At 40.5% G+C, this 19892-nt stretch overlaps 1 protein-coding gene across 8 annotated transcripts in view; it reads left to right on the top strand.

The window, feature by feature from the left end:
* LOC143022159 (uncharacterized) overlaps window positions 1-19892 on the top strand; it is a 242939-nt gene that overhangs the window by 28246 nt on the left and 194801 nt on the right. For 6 of the 8 annotated variants that reach the window (XM_076180232.1, XM_076180229.1, XM_076180227.1 and 3 more), the window contains one exon: window positions 19340-19435. The exons of 1 other annotated variant lie outside the window; for it this stretch is intronic. In XM_076180232.1, the coding sequence (XP_076036347.1) occupies window positions 19340-19435 (96 nt within the window). Of the gene's footprint in view, window positions 1-15639; window positions 15659-19339; window positions 19436-19892 lie in introns of those variants that run through there. One more of the 8 variants, XM_076180234.1, reaches the window with a different exon arrangement.

Genomic DNA, 19892 nt, shown 5'->3' on the forward strand with positions numbered 1-19892 from the left:
GAGAGTATCTGTGTGTGATATAGGTCTTTGGGTGTTGTTTTAATGTTTCTTGGTGTGTGTGGGTGTTCTGCTATGTAGTGTAGCGGGTGTGATGTGTTTGTGGTGGCTGCAGCAAGTGTTTGTATGCCTCTCATGTCGAGGTGGTCCTTGACTTTGAGGACTTTGGTTTCATGGTGTAAGTGGTCTGTAGGTGTTATATTTGTGCAGCCTGTAATTGTTTTTAGGGCTTTGTTTTGTATGATTTGATGGGTGTTGTGGTGTGTCTCACTGAGATTAGGAGCCCATGCAGTTTAGTTTGTCCAATCTTTGTATGTCAACTTGCAAAGTGTTGGTGCCATCTTTGTCATTGCTTTTTTAATTCTTTCTAGTTTCTTTGTATTTTTTTTTTTTGTACTAGGTGTCCATAGAGATGCTGCATATTCTAATTTTGATCTTACCAGTGTAACTAGTATCTTCTTTACCATTTCTTCATCCATGTAGTCAAAGGCCACTTTCATTGATCTTATTAAGTTATAAGTTTCTCCAACTACTCTGTTAACATGTTTATCTGGTGTCATGTAGTTTGAGATAATTACTCCTCTGTCCCTTTCTGAGTTTACTTTTATAACTTCCTTTGTACCAATTTTATATTGACCTGATACTCTATTTTTACTTTTTTCCAAATTCCATTATACTACATTTCTTAATGTTGAAATTCAGTTCATTCTTTTTACTCCATTTTCAGACTTTGTCCAGGTCTTCTTGAAAAGATTTTCAATTTTCTTCTGTACTTACTCTCTTCAGTAGTTTTGCATTATCTGCAAAGAAGTTCATATAACATTCCATGCCTTCATCCATGTTGTTTATATAAACAGCAAACATCATTGCAGCCAATACAGAGCCTTGGGGGACTCCGCTTATCATATCTACCCAATTTGAGTTCTTTTCTCTAAGTAGTTCTCTAAGTACCACCCTCATTTTTCTTCCATTCAAGAAATCTTTCATCCATTCCAATAGCTTTCTTTGTATTCCACCTATTGTTTTAATTTTTCTTAGTAGCTTTTTATGTGGTATTTTGTCAAAAGCCCTTTGTAAGTCCAAGAAGGCACAGTCTGCCCAACCATCTCTTTCTTATCCCCACCGACGGCTTGCTACCTTGATGTGGTGGTGGGTCTTGTGAGGTGCGATGAAGAACTGGGCGAAGGTAGCAGGGAAATCACACACCCTGGCAGGTACAACCACGCTACTAAGGCCAGTTCTGAGCACCCAGACCAAGAGCAACCAACTTTCAATCCTCCTACTATTTTCAGTTTTTCCCTTCTTCTTCTGTCAGAATTGACCTTTTGTTGATGACCTCACAAGATGAAATCCTTCACGAGCAAACGTCAAATCAACCCTCCATCCATAATCACCCTAAAGAAAGCCCTATGGCGATGGCTAGTGACAATGGGGACAGGAGAAGGTGATCTCTGGAAGCCCCTAGTCACGAACTACACATAGGTGGTGTGGGCAAGATAAATCGCTCTCGTATTGGGATTGAGGCAACAGCATGGTTCGGTAGCTACCCACATGACTGAGCAGCCCTACTCAGGATTCACTCTGCTCACCCCACATGGGGAGGGGGCTAGAAAAGGTGCCCCAAACATAGTTTGCCTCATAACCACCTGACTGGGGAACTGCCCCCAGTAAGGTCACCCTCACTGTGGTCAAGACAAACCCATAAGAGAAAACTCTCCTAACATTGATGACCTATGCATGACCAAGGATATGAGCAAGGCCTCTACTGGTTCTAGAGATGAAAGTCCACAGTCTTTCATCACACTGGAACCCTATTCTGCTAAACCACAGCGGAAAAATAAGAATAAAGAAAAGTCTTTCCCCCTCTAACTAATCCACGAGGACAATTGGAAGTTTTGCCTGGGATTTTTGAGTCCCATTATAATAAATATTTAACTTTATCCATGCTCAATGGCAACCCTATTGACTCTTTAGACATTTTTGATGCCCATAGAGAAATTATCCAATGTATTGGCAGGGAACCCAAAATCATCCCCCAAAGTAGTGGATCACTTCTGATAGAGGTTAACTCTCCAGAAGAGAGCTCAAGATTGCTGAACATTGGAAAAGTTGCTGGGCATGAGGCAGATTGTACCCCTCACAAGACACTCAACCAGTGTAGAGGAGTTGTCTACTCCAAGGAACTGCTGAGGTTTTCTGAAGAAAAGCTCTTAACAGAGTTGAAATCCCAACACGTTTCAAGTGTTAGCCAGATGAAACGAAAAGAAAATGGCACTTTTGTAGACCGACCTCTAATAATCTTGACATTTTACCTGCTTAATCTTCCATCATCAATATCTGCTGCTTGGTATAAACTGAAGGTTAGACCATATATACCTTCACCAAGAAGATGTTACCACTGCCAAATGTTTGGTCATATATTCACCACATGTCACAAGAAATTAGCAGGAACACCACCGATATGTGTCAGTTGCAGTGAAAGCGAACATGGAGAATGTACAAAAACATCGAAGTGTCTTAATTGTCATGAAGAGCACCCAGCTTCCTCTAGATCTTGTGAAAAATATATACTAGAAAAACAAACCTAAATATAAAGGTCAGAGAACGTATGAGCTACTTGAAGCAAGAAGAAAAGTGCTTGATTCATCAAAACCCGATACTAAGACATACTCAGAAGCCCTTGGCAACAAATTACAGCCTACAGGCCACCTCACCACTAAAACACAGCCTAATACGGATAAAATGGAGACTGATCAGTCACACCAGATAAAGTGCAAACAATCAACCAATCGATCAGTTGACCAACTAACTTGCAATAAGCGAACACAGAGTTCAGACTCTTTGGATTGCCCAAGTGGCAAAATTCAGAATAGAGATTCTACAACAGCTCTATCCAAAATGCCATCTAACAACTCTTCCCATATTGGGGCCATGGGGGGCCCTACACCATCACCCAAGGGCCCAGATAGTGGCCCTCTTCCCACCCCTGAGAGGGGAGTGGGAAACCTTTCCCTCAGCCTAGAAGGATCAACAGGAGATCCTTCTGTACCTATAGAGAAAGTGCCAGTCCCTCCCCCTGTACCTGTGGGGCCACAGGGAAGTTCTGCCACCACTGGTAGACCTAAAGAAGGTCCTACTAAAATTAAACCTGGAGTTCAATCATCTAAACCACCAAAACTTCCAATTAAAGCTGAGGTCCATTTGTGTTGGCACGACGTGTATATATTTATATTGTAATGTTGTATATTTTATTTATATTAGTGTGATATTGTATGTATTAATTTCAGTAGTGTTGTTGTATTTATCATTTTTATCGGATGCCCGCAAGGCTTGGCTTGGGCAGTTTTGGCGGGAATGTTGGCGTCACCTCAGTCTCCTTGTGGCTCTGACGCCTGCTGCACGTATTTTTGTGTGTTCGTGCCTTTTTCTAATTTTTCCCAATATATTGAACTGTGCTTCCGGTGTTTCATTGCCACCAGAACATATATGGTGGCAGCGGTGGGATATTCAGTGAAAGTGCATCAGCAACATGATTAGCCCGCCCGGGGACATGCTTTAGGGTTGGATTGAATTCCTCAGTCGTGAGGAACCATCTGGCTAGGCGACCTGACAGATTCTTTCCTTGAAAAAGCTGAGTGACAGCAGTGTGGTCCGTGTAGACTGTAATAGGATATCCAAAAATGATATCACGGAAATGCTTTAAAGCCCACACCACAGCCAGGGCCTCTAAATGAGTAACAGAGTAACGGGACTCAGGCTTGTTAAGAATGCGACTAGCATATGCAATAACATGAGGTCTACATCCATCTACTTGTTGCATGAGTACAGCTCCAATACCTGTACCAGAAGCATCTGTACAAATAGTAAAGGGGATACTATAATCAGGGAAAGCCAATACAGGTGCTTCAGTAAGAGCAAGCTTCAAAGAATCAAAACTTGTCTGATGGACATCACGCCATTGGAAGGAAGAGTCCTTCTTGAGAAGGCGAGTGAGAGGGGAAGCAATTGAAGCAAAGCCTTTAATGAATGCACGATAGTATCCTGCAAGTCCAAGGAAGGACCGTACATTTTCAACCGACTTCGGTACAGGGAAGTCTCTGACTGCCTTGATCTTTTCACCAGTGGTATGGATACCATGTTTGTCTACAACATGACCTAGAAACTGGATACTAGCCTTGAAAAAGGAACACTTGGTTAAGTTGAGTTTTAACCCAGCTTCAGCAAACCGTTGCAAGACCATGGACAACTTAGAAAAGTGGCTCTCCACATCTTTGGAAATAAGAATCAAATCATCCAGGTAAACAAAAAGTCCATTCCCAATTAAGCCATGAAATACAGAATTAACTAAATGCTGGCAAGTCAAAGGAGCATTCCGCAAACCCATGGGGCAACGAAGCCATTCATAGTGCCCATTGGGAGTCGAGAAGGCCGTGATCTTACGAGACTTCTCCTCCAGGGGTATCTGCCAAAAACCTGCTTTTAAATCTAAAGTGGTGAACACCGTATTACCATTGCCAATGGTAATACGGTATGTATTAATTTCAGTAGTGTTGTTGTATTTATCATTTTTATCGGATGCCTGCAAGGCTTGGCTTGGGCAGTTTTGGCGGGAATGTTGGCGTCACCTCAGTCTCCTTGTGGCTCTGACGCCTGCTGCATGTGTTTTTTTGTGTTCGTGCCTTTTTCTAATTTTTCCCAATATACTGAACTGTGCTTCCGGTGTTTCATTGCCACCCAGAACACATTCAGTCCCACAATCTAAGAACAAGAAGTCGGGTAACGACACCACCCAACATTCCCTGAACCATAAATAAGTTCACTCTGCTCCAATGGAATTGTCAGGGACTAAGAGCCAAATATGAGGAATTGAAACTGCTAATCCATGACCAGCAACCTAATATTATTTCCTTACAAGAAAAAATGTTAGACTTATTCACCCCATGCCCTAAAGACTTCATAGAATACCATACTACATATGATCCAGATATTGGTATCCATGGGGGGAAGCATGTTGTATATCCGTAAAGATATACCTCATGTTCCCATCCCTCTTCAGTCTCGATTGCAAGCTGTTGCGATACAAGCCAGCTTGAATCGCAGATATACAGTCCGCTCCCTATATCTACCACCAAATACTAATATAACCAAAGATAGTCTGTCGAATCTTATTCAACAGTTACCTCAGCCATTCGTTATTATGGGTGACTTTAATGCTCATCACCCATTATGGGGTGACGTTACCTCAAATCAGAAAGGAAATCTAATTTCATCTATTTTGGAGCAGGAGGACATTACTGTTTTAAATACTGGTGAACCTACTCATTATCACATTCAGACTGGCTCTACATCATGTATAGATTTATCGATCTGCAGCTCAAATTGTGCTTTGGACTTTGAATGGAAAGTCCTTGATGACTTACGAAGCAGTGATCACTATCCCACTGTATTGTATACACAGGAAGGTGCTCCTACCAATGGTATTCCTCGCTGGTGCACTGAAAAAGCCAACTGGGACAAGTTTGAAGAATTGAGTACTGTCCAGAACAACATTGACAGTTTTTCTTCAGTAGAAGCTGCACTGGAGTGCTTAAATGACACACTCTACACTGCTGGCATTAATTCCATCCCAAAGTCATCTGGAAAGTTTAGGAGACGCCCTCTACCGTGGTGGTCTGACACCATACGAAATCTACATAGAGCAACACGAAGAGCTTTGACTAGATTACATCGCCATAGAAATGATGAGAATTTAGTTGCTTATCATAAAAGCAGGGCATTACTTCGACATACCATCAAAAAAGCAAAGCATCAGTCTTGGGCTAAATTTGTATCATCATTCAACTATAGAACACCGGCATCGATTGTTTGGAAAAACTTGAGAAAAATATCGGGGAAATACATCATTAGCCCTCCACCTGTTTTAAAATTAGATGGCTCTTTGGTCTTTGATCCTAAAGATGTCAGTAATGCCATAGCAAATAATTTTGCTAATATATCTAAACCAGACAACAGCTCTCCTGGATATCAGTACCGAATGAGAGAACAACAACGTAATCTTGACTTCACTGCTCCTCATGAAGAATCCTATAACCTCCCTTTCACTGAAAAGGAATATGATTCAGCTTTAAACTCCTGCAGTGATACTTCTCCAGGTCCTGACAACATTACATATGCCATGTTGAAACATATATCTCCTGTAACTTCTTAATAGGATGTGGTTTGAACATTCATTTCCCAGTGTTTGGGAAATGGGTATTATTTTACCTTTTTTTAAGCCTAATAAAGATGGTTCAGTTCCATCAAATTACCATCCTATTGCCCTTACATGCTGCATGTGCAAAATTTTAGAACAAATTGTCAATGCACGACTAGTCTGGTACCTTGAACAAAACCACATCATATCTGATATTCAATGTGGTTTCTGTCGCATGCACTCCACTGCTGATGCCTTACTTCAACTAGAATCTTCTATTTGTAAAGCCTTTGTCTCTAAGCAACATCATATCAGTGTTTTCTTTGACTTAGAGAAAGCATATAATACCACATGGAAGCATGGTATTCTTAAGGCTGTACATGCTATTGGCATTAGGGGGAGAAATGGCCTTTTTCATCAAGAATTTTTTAGCAAATCGTCTTTTTAGAGTAAGAGTTGGGAATGTCATATCTGAAATAAGACAACAGGAAGAAGGTGTACCTCAGGGGTGTGTTCTCAGTGTCACTCTCTTTAGTTTAGCTATAAATGGGGTGACATCTGTGATTCCTCCTGATATACTTGCCACCCTTTTTGTAGATGACCTTTCCATTTCTTTTAGAGCTAGTAACATGGCAATAGCTGAAAGAAAACTACAACTCTGCATCAATAAAATAGTTTCATGGGCCGATAATAATGGTTTTAAATTTTCACCCAGCAAAACTGTCACCGTACATTTCTGCCAATTAAGAAGTCTGCACCCTGACCCTACTATTTGGTTAAAGGATGACCAGATTCCTTGTGTTGATGAAACCAGGTTTTTAGGACTTATTTTTGATAAGCACCTTTCTTGGGTACCCTACCTGAAAACCCTGAAGACACTATGTCTAGAGACAATGCAAATTTTAAAAGTTTTAGCACATACCTCATGGGGCGCTGACCGCAGAACAATTTTGCGGTTACATCACTCCCTTATTTTATCGAAACTATCGTATGGATGCAAATTTTACTCATCGACCACTTCATCCAGACTGAAAATTTTAGATACGGTACACCATGGTGGAGTTCGTTTGGCCACAGGTGCTTTCAAATCTTCCCCAATACCAAGTTTATTAGTTGATGCAGGGGAAATGTTGTTAGATCTTATTAGCCAGACCTCAGCTATTAGATACTGGCATAGATTGCAGAGGCTTCCCAACCCTCTCGGTTTTAGAACAGCTTAAGCAGATTTTAATAGCACTTGTTTCATAATCACCCCAGACTTCCAAAGCCTTTTGGATACCGGATGAAAAGGATTTTAGAGGACATGAATCTTCCCAAGATTCCCATCCTTCCTTTTAAATATTTGGTTGTTCCCCCATGGAGACTGCCCACAGTGTCTTTCTGTAAATATTTTAATGATTGTAAGCGTGATTTTAAGGATTATGAACTACGCAATGCTTTTTTAGAACATTCTTTTAATCACCAACCCTCTGTGTTTATTTTTACTGATGGCTCCAAAACTAGCACTGGTGTTGGTTTTGGAATATTCTCAAATGATTTTAATCATAAGGGTACCTTGCCTGATACAACATCTAATTTCACTGCCGAACTGACGGGAATACTGTCCGCCGTGGAGATTATATCCTCCATGAAAAGCAGAGCCAAATGTTTTACAATTTTTAGTGACTCAAAGAGTGTCTTGCAGTCTCTAGAACACCCAATAGTTTTAAAATCTTAGAATGGCTTTTTTTAATCGAGCGTTGAGGTAATGAAATAAACTTCTGCTGGGTTCCAGCACATGTCGAAGTACCAGGAAATGAACAGGCCGATAAATTGCCCAAGGAAGCCGCTCTCTCACCCTTACCTCGCTTACAGCCTATACCATATGAAGATTAAATCCCTCTAATCAAAGCCGAGATCTCATCTCTTTGGCAGTTCCAATGGGATCTTGAGGCTGGTAACAAGATGAGAGAGATTACTGATACTGTTCATCCTTGGTCTTATACATTGCTGAATAGAAAACAAGAAGTAATCCTTTGCCGGTTGAGGATTGGTCACTCTAGATTGTCCCATGGCTTTTTTATGGAGGGCAGTCCTCCTCCATTTTGTAATGATTGCCTTGTTCCTATGACCATTAGACACATTATGGTGAAATGCCCCAGTTATGATGGAGAAAGACAACAATATTTGTCAAAACACAGAGATGAAGGAAATCTGTCCCTTTGAAGTGTTCTGGGATGTAACTGCAATATAAATTCTATTTTTAACTTTCTTAGTGCTATTGATCTTCTCAATGATCTTTAGATTTCAATTTTATTTTATTTTATTTATTTTTTAGGCTTTTTACCACTTCCTTTTCTTAATCATAAATACTACGGCATCAATGACCATTGATGTTGCGACGCCAGATAAATCCCAATTATTCAATTCAATTATCTTTCTTGTATTATTTCTATTAATCTTGAGTAAAAGCATATTAAGTTTGTAGTACATGATCTTCCACTTCTAAATCCAAATTGTTTGGGGTTTAGTATGTTGTTCTCTTCCAAGTGTTTAATCCATTTATTTTTAATAACTCTTTCGCATATTTTTGCAATTGTGCTTGTAAGGGATACCGGTCTATAGTTTGTTGGATTTTCTTTATCTCCTCCTTTGTATATTGGTACAATATTTGCATTTTTCCAATCTTGTGGTACTTTTCCTTCTTTGAGTGAGAAGTCAATTATCTTGTGTATTTTATCTGTAAGTTCATCTATACATTCTTTCAATATCCAGTTCGCTATTCCATCGGGCCCATATGACTTTCTGACGTCAAGGTTCTTTATTTGGTCCCTTATTTCTTTCTGTGTCACCGTTATTTCTTTCATTTTGGGGGATCCTTCTCGCTGTCCTTCATCCCACATTTGTGAGCTTTCAATTGTAAATACAGACCTAAAGTGTCTGGTCATTACTTCAGCCATTTCTACATCTGTACCGTATATTCTTTGTTTCCTTCACACAGTTTCACTATTTCATGTTTGTCTTTTAGTTTATCTTTTACATATCTGTAAAATAGTTTAGGTTGGTCTTTGCATTTGTCTATTATATCTTTTTCATAGTTTCTTTTTTCCTCTCTGTGTGTATCTACATATTCATTTCTCAGTTTGATGTATGTTTGCCACTTTTTTGTATTTTTTCCATTTTTTCCAGGCTTTTTCTCTTCTATCTTTAGCATTGCTACACTTTTTATTATACCAACACTTTATGTAAACCCTTTGTTGTTTCTGCTTAGGTACATGTTTATCTGTTCCCTCCTTATATTTTTCTTTAAAAAAATTCCATTTCTCTTCCATCTTTGTTTCATCGTTTGAAATTTTTTCCCAGCTAGTGTTTTGAATTTTTTTCTAAGTTTTACAAAGTCAGTTTTGTTGTACATTAATCTTCCTTCTCTGTGTTTCTCATTTCTTCTCACATCATTTTGTTCCTTAAGCTTGAACTCTATTAGTATGTGGTCACTTCCCAATTGGTGTCTTATAATTCATTTCGTCCACAATTTCAGGCTCAGAAGTGAATATCAAGTCTAGTCTCGATGGTTCTTCATTGTGTTTATATCTAGTGTTTTCTTTGACCCATTGAGTCAATGTATAATCAATGGTCAGATCCAGTTGGACGTTGCCACAGAGTTCCTCTCTACCTTTTACTGTCAATTCTTCGCAATTTATTTCCTTTGCGTTAAAGTCGCCCATATTTTACTTTTACTATGTTTTCTCCATATTTCAGTGTCTCAGTTAATTCATTCTTTCTGTCTTCCAGTAATTTTGAGTGTACACTGTCAGACCAAGTCTTAGTTTTTGGGGGCACATATACAACTATGAATACTGCTTTTCATACTGCTATTTTTTACTTCAGTTGTGATCAATTCCACATTTTCTTTACCTTCTGCTATCTTTATCAACATGACACCTCCCCCCTGTATATCCATTCTATTTTTTGACCAAAGGTTGTATAAACCTTGTCCCACCATACTTGATTGAATAGGACCTTTCAGTTTTGTCTCCACAATTCCCATTATGTCTGGTTTCTCTAATGACAAATAGTCATTTAATTGATTTATTCCAGAAATCATACTGTCCATATTTGTATATGCCACTTTTATTTTTATTCATTTATTTTTTTTCTCTTTTTTGGTTTATGTTTCCATAATTTTGATGTACCATTTTCACAGTCTCAGATCCATTTTTTTTTTTTTTTTTACCAAAGGCTTTTTCCCCCTTACACAGGAGCTAAAAAGAAAAAGGCATAGAAACCACTCCCACCCATTCCATTTCCTATATATTCCACTCCCCTCCACCCTCCCCCCCTCCCTCTTACTCCCTCTTATCTTGGCATCTCCTGGATGACGGGTCATCCCTGCATCCTGTCCACTGCCCTGGGTCAGAAGCAGTGTCCCTAGCTTCATTTCTCAGTGCCCTGACTTTCTCAATTTCCTCTTCATTCATTTCCTTTTTTATCCACACATTCTTGTAATTTTCACTGTTTGCTAGTTTTGCTGCTTTTGATAGTATTTCTTCTATCATTTAAGTCCTTAGTTTGATTTTCATTGGCCTGTAGTTTTTTCTTTTGAGTATGTACTCATCCTATGCAAGTCATCGATTTCATTCTCCAAATTCTTCCTCATGTCCTGAGCTGCTTTCAGTATCTCCTTCACAATTTCTTTCTCTTCTTTTTCTCCTTGGTATTTGTTTACATTGTGTTTTTCTTTGATACCATAAACCACAATGCATTTCTTTTTATTCACTGTGTCTCTCACCCAATTTTTCTTTTCTTTGATCACCTTAATCACTGTTTCCTTTGCATTCTCTTCTACCTGCTGCTGTACTATTTCTTTGAATGAATTTTTTTTATTTTCACATTCCTGTTTCCACTGGAAAGGAGACAATGCCTGTGGGGTCCTGTCTCTTACTCTCCAGTTGTCATACTTAACTTCAAATCCATATATAGTTCCAACTTGGGCTACATCTTTATTTTCCAAATATCATACTTAGATTTGAATTTCAAGGATTTATGCATCTGCATAGAAAGTTGTATTTCTTCACCTTGTCTCTGGGCTAGTCTGGAGACCAGGTGCTGGCTCATTGGAGCCACACATACTTGAAAAAGTGAGGTTGATTGTGTCCATTTAATGTCAGCAGTGGAGCATAGATACCTACCTTCCATCTTCTTGGGATAGTGCTATCTTATCTACCTATCATTTTATCACTTGTACCACACAAAACATAGTATTTATGTAAATGACATGGATGAAGGGATAGAATGCTACATGAACTTCTTTGCAGATGATGCAAAACTGATGAGGAAAGTAAGTACTGAAACCAACTGTGAGCTGCTACAGAAAGATATAAACAGGGTTTGGGAATGGAGACAGAAGTGGAAAGTGGACTTCAACATAAAGAAATGTAGCATAATGGAATTTGGAAAAAGTAAAAAAAGAATATCAGGACAATATAAAATCAGTACAAAGGAAGTAAAGAAAGAGTTCTGAAAAAGACCTGGGAGTAATTATCACAAAAGACATGACTCCTGATAAACAGATAAATAAAATTGTCGGAGAAACCTACAACTTGCTAAGATCAACAAAGTTTTTTCACCTACTTGGACGAAGAAATGGTGAAGAAAATACTAGTCGCACTGATAAGGCCAAGACTGGAATACATAGTGACACTATGGACACCCAGTACTAAAAAGAATATAAAGAAAATTGAAAGAATCCAAAGAGCAATTATGAAGATGGCCCCAACACTTTCAAAACTGTCATACGAGGAGAGATTGTCAAAGCTGGAATTACCTGCACTGGAACAAAGAAGAGAAAGAGGTGACTTGTTGACCATCTATAGAATCATGAAAAGCATGGAAGTCCTTGATAGAGAAGACTTACTAAATTGGTATAAGAGAAATACAAGAGGACATAAAAAGAAACTCAAAAAAGACAGTTATAGAAGGAACCTAAAAAAGAACAGCTTTCCACAAAGAATGGTGGATGCCTGGAACAAACTGGATGAAACAAGTGTGTGCAAACACCATACATGAATATAAGAGCAAATTAGATACTGAGAGATACAAAGACAGGACACCATGAGCATAGCTCCCCTTCCCATAAGATACAACTAGGTAAATACAACTTGATGAAATACACACTCAGTTGCCAGTTATATGAAGGCTGCAGATATTTTGCAAGACAGACCAAAGGAAATGTATTGATTGATTGATTGATCTTTACATCCTTTAGACAATTAGGCTTTCTCAATTTGTTCTCATGACCTCTTAAAGCCCTCCTATCCCTAATCAAGAGATCTCCTCTGTCAGCGAAGTTTATCCCCTTGTGTGACCAGAATACCACAATGAAGTCATGTCCTTCTCTTTGATTTTTCAGTGTTGGTTGATCCAATGCTTTAAGTCTATCTTCAAATGACTTATCTAGTAGGCTAGAAACCAGTTTGGTGGCTGCTCATTGTATTCTCTTGATCATTTACCCTGTGCAGGGACCATAACACTGATGCATATCAGTCTTAGATGGATCAGGGTCTCATTTTTTCATCATGTTTCATCCATACAGTGAAAAGTCATTTTAATGTTCGACTCATTCTATGTGTCTCTTCCACAATCACATTGATGTGTCTGTCAGGTTACGTGTTGTGTTTTTTCAACATTTCCAAATCTTTCTCCTCTTTTGTTTTTGTAATGGATTCACTTCACAAGGAATAATTCAAAGGTGGTCTTTTTGAGTTAATGCCTGTTTCCAATATCTTATACCAGTATTTTTTGGTATGGAAATTCAATTTCCAATTTTGGCTCCATGTGAATATAGTATTTACCTAGTTGTATCTTACAGGAAGGGGAGCTGTGCTCATGGTGTCCTGCCTTTGTATCTCATAGTGTCTAGTTTGCTCTTAAATTCGTGTATGGTGTTTGCACACACTATTGTTTCATCCAGCTTGTTCCAAGTATTCACCATTGTGTGGAAAGCTGTTTTTCTCCCCATCTTCTTTTCTGCATGAGGGGATGGAGAGGGTGGGGTCACCGATTTAATGAAGCAGCCTTGCTGTGGATGTGCTGTGTCTTGTAGCACTGCTTCTGACCCAGGGCAGTGGACAAGATGCAGGGATGCCCTCTCATCCAGGAGGTGCCAAGATGAGAGGGAGGGAAAAGGGTTGAGGGGAGTGGAGTATGTAGGGGATGGAATGGGTGGGAGTGGTTTCTATGCCTTTATTTTTTGGGTGCCTCCCATGTAAGGGGAAAAAGCCTTTGGTATATATATATATATATATACAGGGGTGGAAAAGGAGTGGGAGATAGGGTTGATGAAAGAATATTAGGATGGTTTGGACACATGGAAAGAATGAGTGAAGAAAGACTAGTAAAAGAGGTATGGAAGGCAGATGTGGAGGGAGTGAACATAAGGGGACGTCCTAGGATGAGGTGGATGGATTGGGTGAAGGGGGCTTTGGGGAAGAGGGGAATGTCTGTTGAGGAAGGATGGGAGAGGACAGAAGACAGGGGTAAATGGAGAATGGTTGTATATGGATGATGTTGTGATTGCATGAGGTGGAATGGGCAGGGGGGGTGGGGGTGGGGGGGTGAGGTAGTATGTGTGAGCAGAAGTTTTGACGCAGCCCGAAGGGATTTCTCCCCGTCCTCTCCTTTTATGCAATGGGGCGACGGAGAGTGGGGGGTTGCCGATTTAATGAAGCGGCCTTGCTGTGGATGTGCTGTGTCTTGCGACACTGCTTCTGACCCAGGGCATTGGACAAGGTGCAGGGATGACCCATCATCCAGGAGGTGCTCAGATAAGAGGGAGGATGGAGGGGTGTGGAGTGTATTCAGGGATGAAATGGGTGGAAATGATTTTATGCCTTTCCCTTTTTGGCTACCTTCCTTGTAAGGGGGAAAAAGCCTTGGTATATGTATGTATGTAGATCTATTCCTAGCACTAATGCACTGTTTTCTGGATTTAAGGTCAGGACTCATTAACACTCCCAAGCCCTTTTCATCATCATCATCATCAATTGGGGGCATATGGGAGGGAGGGAGTTTTTTCTCTCACACACTGGCGTCAGTCCCCATAGACTCTGTGCAAGCTCCTATGCAGTCACCCTTCCTACTCCAAACAGCTCTTGACAGGTTCAATCAATTTGTCCCTGCCTTGAATTCTGCCTGTGCCCCCTTTGTTTCTACCATTGAGGGTTGTCTCTTGTGGAGACAACCTTGTGAGGAGGATCAACAGCAGGGAAATATACCACATGCTTAGATAGCCAGAGCTGATATTCATGAATTATGCTGGTAACTGGTCAAGACTGAGTCACACAGTATAGTCTCTTGTTTGATACAAAGGCATTCCAACCATACCCCATGATTCTCCAAAGGCATCTAGTACCAAAGACATCAAGACACCTCTTCAAATCAGCACTTAATGTCCATATCTCACAACCATACAGCAAGACAGGGAGCACAAGTGACTTGATTTGAATCTTAGTCCTTGTGCATAATAACTGCCATATACTCTGGTTGAGAGAGTCCATAACACCATGGGGAATAGGAGCCCTCCAAAATACTTTCTGATATGACCCACCATTGTTAGGCACTATGCTGCCAATGTATGTAAAGCTTTCCAAGACCTCAGTGTCCTTGCCACATGCATGAATAGACAAAATTGTGTCATCCAGTAAGCTCCCAAACTCCTGGATCTTGGTCTTGGTCCAGGAGACCTCAAGTTCAAGTGGTCTCACCTCCCTGTGGAGTGATTCAGGGGCTGCTACAAGGACCTCCAACGACTCTGCAAGAAGGATAGCATCAGCAACAAATACTAGGTCAGTGACCTTGGTGTTGCCAATAGATGCTCTGGAACAACGCTGATTGACAACTGTCCCATAACCAGTCCTTGCAGGTATTGAAAAATGGGGCAAAGACACATCCTTGCATCAGTCCTGTATTAATAGGAAAGAAGCTAGATGTGCCTCCTCTATACTTTACAGCACTCTCTGTCCCAGAGTATAAGCTGGACATTAATAGTTTGCAGGAATTCTACAGATCTGCAGAAGATACCCCATGATGCACCAAATCAAATGCCTTCTTGAGATTAACATAAGCTGTAGGAAACTCCTGTTGAAGCTCATGTTGGGCTGCACAAGAATACAAATCTCTAGGATCCGATCAATTGTTGACCTACCTGGTGTGAACCCAGACTGCTCAGGCATTTGAAACTTTAGCAGATGCGAACAAACCCATGTCAACAATAGATGGCCAAGCACCTTACCTGGCACACTGAGCAGTGTAATGCTGCAGTAGTTGTTGTCGTCCTGTCATTCCCTTTTCCCCTTCCAGATAAGGATGACCAGACCCTTTTTCCAGTTGGAGGGAATGGTATCAAACTGCCACTCAGCAGACAGTACAGCATACAACCTGTGGATCATGGCCTCCCCACCAGCTTTCATCAACCCTGCACTGATTTTGCAGGTGCCAGCTGCCTTTTCACTCATCAATTTACTCACAGCCTCTTTGATCTCTGTCAAAGAGGGCAGAGATTTGTCTATCAGTGGATCAGGAACTGCCACCTGAACACCATCAAAGGGAAGCTGTCTGCTTGGAGGGTAACCCATGAGCAACTGCTCAAAGTACTCAGCAAAGGGGCTGCACCTTTCCACACCTGACACTAGCTTGCCATCAGCTATTTGGATTGTGGTCCTCTGGTTCACAGATTTGGAATGGATTTTTTTCAGGGCTCAGTAAGCAGCATCCTCAGCAATTCCCCTGACATACCTCTCCTTATCCATTCTCATGAGAGCTCTAGATTGCCATTTCTGAGTCTTGTATATATCCAGGTCCTGAGTCATTCTGGCAGCATAGCCTAACTATACTCTTCATTGTCTCCTGCAACACTACACCACTCCTTGACCTTGAGAGCTCTCTAATATATTCCTTGGTAGCTTTTTAAGTTTCATGCTTTAAAGTGTCCCACAGTTCTTCAGGGTCTTCAAGAGAGCCAAGTACTTCAGACTGATTAGAGATTGCTACTACATACTCCTGGACACAGAGAGGACTTATTAAAGTGGGATAGAAGAAAAACAGGGAGACATGAAAAGAAACTCAAAAAGGATAGTTACATAAGAACATAAGAAATAAAGGAGACTGCAAAAGACCATAAGGCCTACACTAGGCAGCTCCGTATCCATCACCACCGTCATCCCCATCCATAAAGTTGTCTAATCGTTTTTTAAAACAACTGATAGTTTCAGCGCTTACTACATGGTTACTAAGTTTATTCCATTCATCGACCACCCTATTAGTAAACCAATTCTTGCCTATTTCCTTCTTAAATCTAAATTTGTCCAGTTTATACCCATTACTGCGAGTCCTGCCCTGTTGTTTTATTATGATGACCTTGTTTGCATCACCCTTGTTATAGCCTTTGATCCACTTGAACACTTCTATTAGATCACCCCGCACTCTGCGTCTTTCCAGAGAGTGTAAGTTTAGGTGCCTAAGCCTCTCTTCGTAAGGCAAATTTCCGAGTCCTTGTATCATTTTGGTCATTCTTCTCTGTACTGATTCTAGTGAATTTACGTCCATTTTGTAGGACGGAGACCAAAACTGTACCGCATAGTCAAGGATGGGTCTAACTATCGCTAGATAGAGTTTAATAATTACCTCTGCACTTCTATTCGTTACCGTCCTAGCAATGAAGCCTAATGCTCTGTTAGCTTTATTTCTGGCGCTAATACACTGCTTCCTGGTTTTAAGGTCCGGACTCACCAGAACTCCCAAGTCCCTCTCGCACTCAGATTTTTCTAAAAACGTGTTATCTAAGTTGTATCTATTTTCGGGGTTGTGTAGCCCTACGTTTAACACGCTACACTTAGAGATATTGAAGTTCATTTGCCATTTCACCGACCATGTTAACAGCTTATTAAGGTCATCCTGCAGAATCTGGGCGTCGTCTCCTGACCTAATTAGGCGTCCTATTTTAGTGTCGTCCGCAAACTTACTAACATCACTATTTAACCCTTCGTCTAAGTCGTTTATATACATAATGAACAACAAGGGACCCAAAACCGAGCCCTGGGGGACCCCACTAGTAACATTGCCCCACCTAGATTTTATTCCATTTATGGTGACCCGCTGTTTTCTGTTACTAATCCAAGCTCTAATCCATTCTAACACTTTTCCTCCCATGCCATGGGCTTTGATTTTATTTAGTAGTCTCTGGTGTGGCACTTTGTCGAATGCTTTGCTAAAGTTAAGGTAAATAACATCGTAATTTTCATTGTTGTCTGACGCCTTATATACCTTAGTGTAAAAGGATTAGTCACACATGACTTACCCTTGGAGAAACCCTGCTGTGAAACACGAATTAAATTATGCCCTTGAATGTGTTCTCTGAGTCTATTTACTATTATTGATTCAAGCATTTTTCCTATAACCGATGTTAAACTGATTGGCCTGTAGTTGCATATAGACAATCTATCTCCCTTCTTAAAAACAGGAACAACGTTTGCCTGCCTCCAAGCAGTTGGAACAGAACCAGTGTCTACCGATTTATTGAATATTTCAGTTAACTGGTCGCAGATTTCAAATTTACACTCTTTAAGCATTCTTGGAAAAATTTCGTCTGGACCCGGAGATTTTGTAGCTTTAAGTCTGTCAATCTGCTTGACTACTTCTTCTTTACTAATGCTGATATTAGTTAGACTACTTTAGAAGAGATTTGAAAATAAATAAATGAATAAATAAAGTACCACACAGAGTGGTGGATGTCTGGAAAAAAATTGGATGAAACTATAGTGTGTGCAAATACCATACAAGAATTTAAGGACAAACTAGATGTTGGGAGATACAAAGATGGGTCACTATGAGCATAGCTCCCCATCCCGTATAATAAAACTAGGTAAATACATCATCCCTATGTTTCTCCTGATAAAACCCAGGTGGGTTACATCTCAGGATTTTCCTGGATTTGATACTCAATCTCAGTGTTGCAACTACAAATCTGTGATTGGTGCCAAAGAATTCAGCACATTGATAAACCCTGCAGTTCTGTAGGATCTTCTAACAAGTTCTAACTAGTATGTGATTGATCTCCTTGGCCACTCTTCTGGTACTGTATAAGTATACCATGTCTATTGATATAGCTTTTGTCTCTGGAACTGAGAACCACCAATCCTCAGCCTTCTGGACTTTGCAAAGTTCAGAAGGAGAGGACTGTTGATGTTCCTGGTTCCAGAACCATGGAAGTCAATACATATTTCATAGTCAGCTCTGTTGGTACCAGTAGCTGCATTGAAGTCGTCCAAAACAGTTAGTATACCTTGTGGTGGGCACTGGTCAACTATAGATTCAATCTTGGCATAGAACATCTTTTCTTCAAGGAGCATATAATGTAATAAGAGAAAGCCCAAAGTGTGCTTTAGCCTCACCAGCATCATACATTTATCATCTGGAGTAACCTTTACAATGGCGTGCTGTAGTCAACTTGATAAACCCACAGCTACTCCCACAAGGTGGGTCCCATCGGTTTGGCCCAACCAGAAGTAGGTGTAACTCTCACTACTGATCTCGCCACTGCCTAGTATTCTACCTCTGAGAGAACCACTGTATTCAATCCAAGCTTTTTGAGCTTGACTGATAAAAGGGGTAGTAGGTCGTCTTGAGAGAGAGAAAAAAAATTCCTTGCACCCATGCATAGAGCCAAAGAGGTTCAGCCTGGGCCTGGCTTGATGTGTTTGTGCCTCATTTGCAACACCCCAGCAACCCACACAGCAGGTTTGGTGATTTTGAGCAGGGTAGGTTGCAAGCCTGTCTCCACCATATGTATCCAGTATGGTTGCCAGGAACATAAGCCTGTGAATTGCCCTCCCATGTCCCCACCTACCACCAAGCCCAATAATGGCAGACCAAAATTTAGGTATACATATTAACCCAATTGTCCTAGGGATCATGGGAAAGTATATGAACCCACCACCTTGACACTAGGAGATGAGAGCCGCAGACTGTGCAGTGTTGGCCCAGTCAGTAGTCTTTTGACTTTGGGTGTGCCTGACCCGCAGATTCAAGTCAATTGGCTCATCTGATTTGCCTCCCTGAGCCAAGATGGGCCTCCCATCCTGGCCTGAATAGAGGAGTAAAGAGGAATGTTGCTAGTTCCAGGGGGGCACATCAGTGTAACCACAGCTGTGGGACATCACTCAACCTCCAGGACTTCCATCTTCAGGCTATAGGGATGCCAGGCTCACATGGGTAAGTGACCTATAACAGGGTTGGAAGGCCATTGACTCAAGAGTTCATCTGTCCTTGTGATGGTTTCCTTTTTCCTCCATTTGGGTGTCCAATACACCCTCCTCACTGGTGGCTTACCATTGGGTTAGCTGGTTTAGTCACTGACAATCTGACCATGTGGCAACCAGTACTGGGTTACATGGTACAAGTAGAATGACAGCTTTTTTTTCTAAAATGGTATTATTTAAGCTATACCTGTTTTCTGGGTTGTATGAGCCTAGATTTAACACACTGCACTTTGAGATATTGAAATTTATTTGTTATTTTACCAACCATGCAAATAATTTAGTAAGATCATCCTGTAGTATCTTGGTATTTACCCTGGACCTAATATGTCATCCTATTTTAGTGTCATCTGCAAACTTACAACATCACTATTAATCCCATTGTCTATGTGGATTATATACATAATGAACAA

This window comes from Oratosquilla oratoria, chromosome 44 (assembly GCF_046742065.1).
Source record: "Oratosquilla oratoria isolate Oo_2021 chromosome 44, ASM4674206v1, whole genome shotgun sequence".
Classification (NCBI taxonomy): domain Eukaryota; kingdom Metazoa; phylum Arthropoda; class Malacostraca; order Stomatopoda; family Squillidae; genus Oratosquilla; species Oratosquilla oratoria.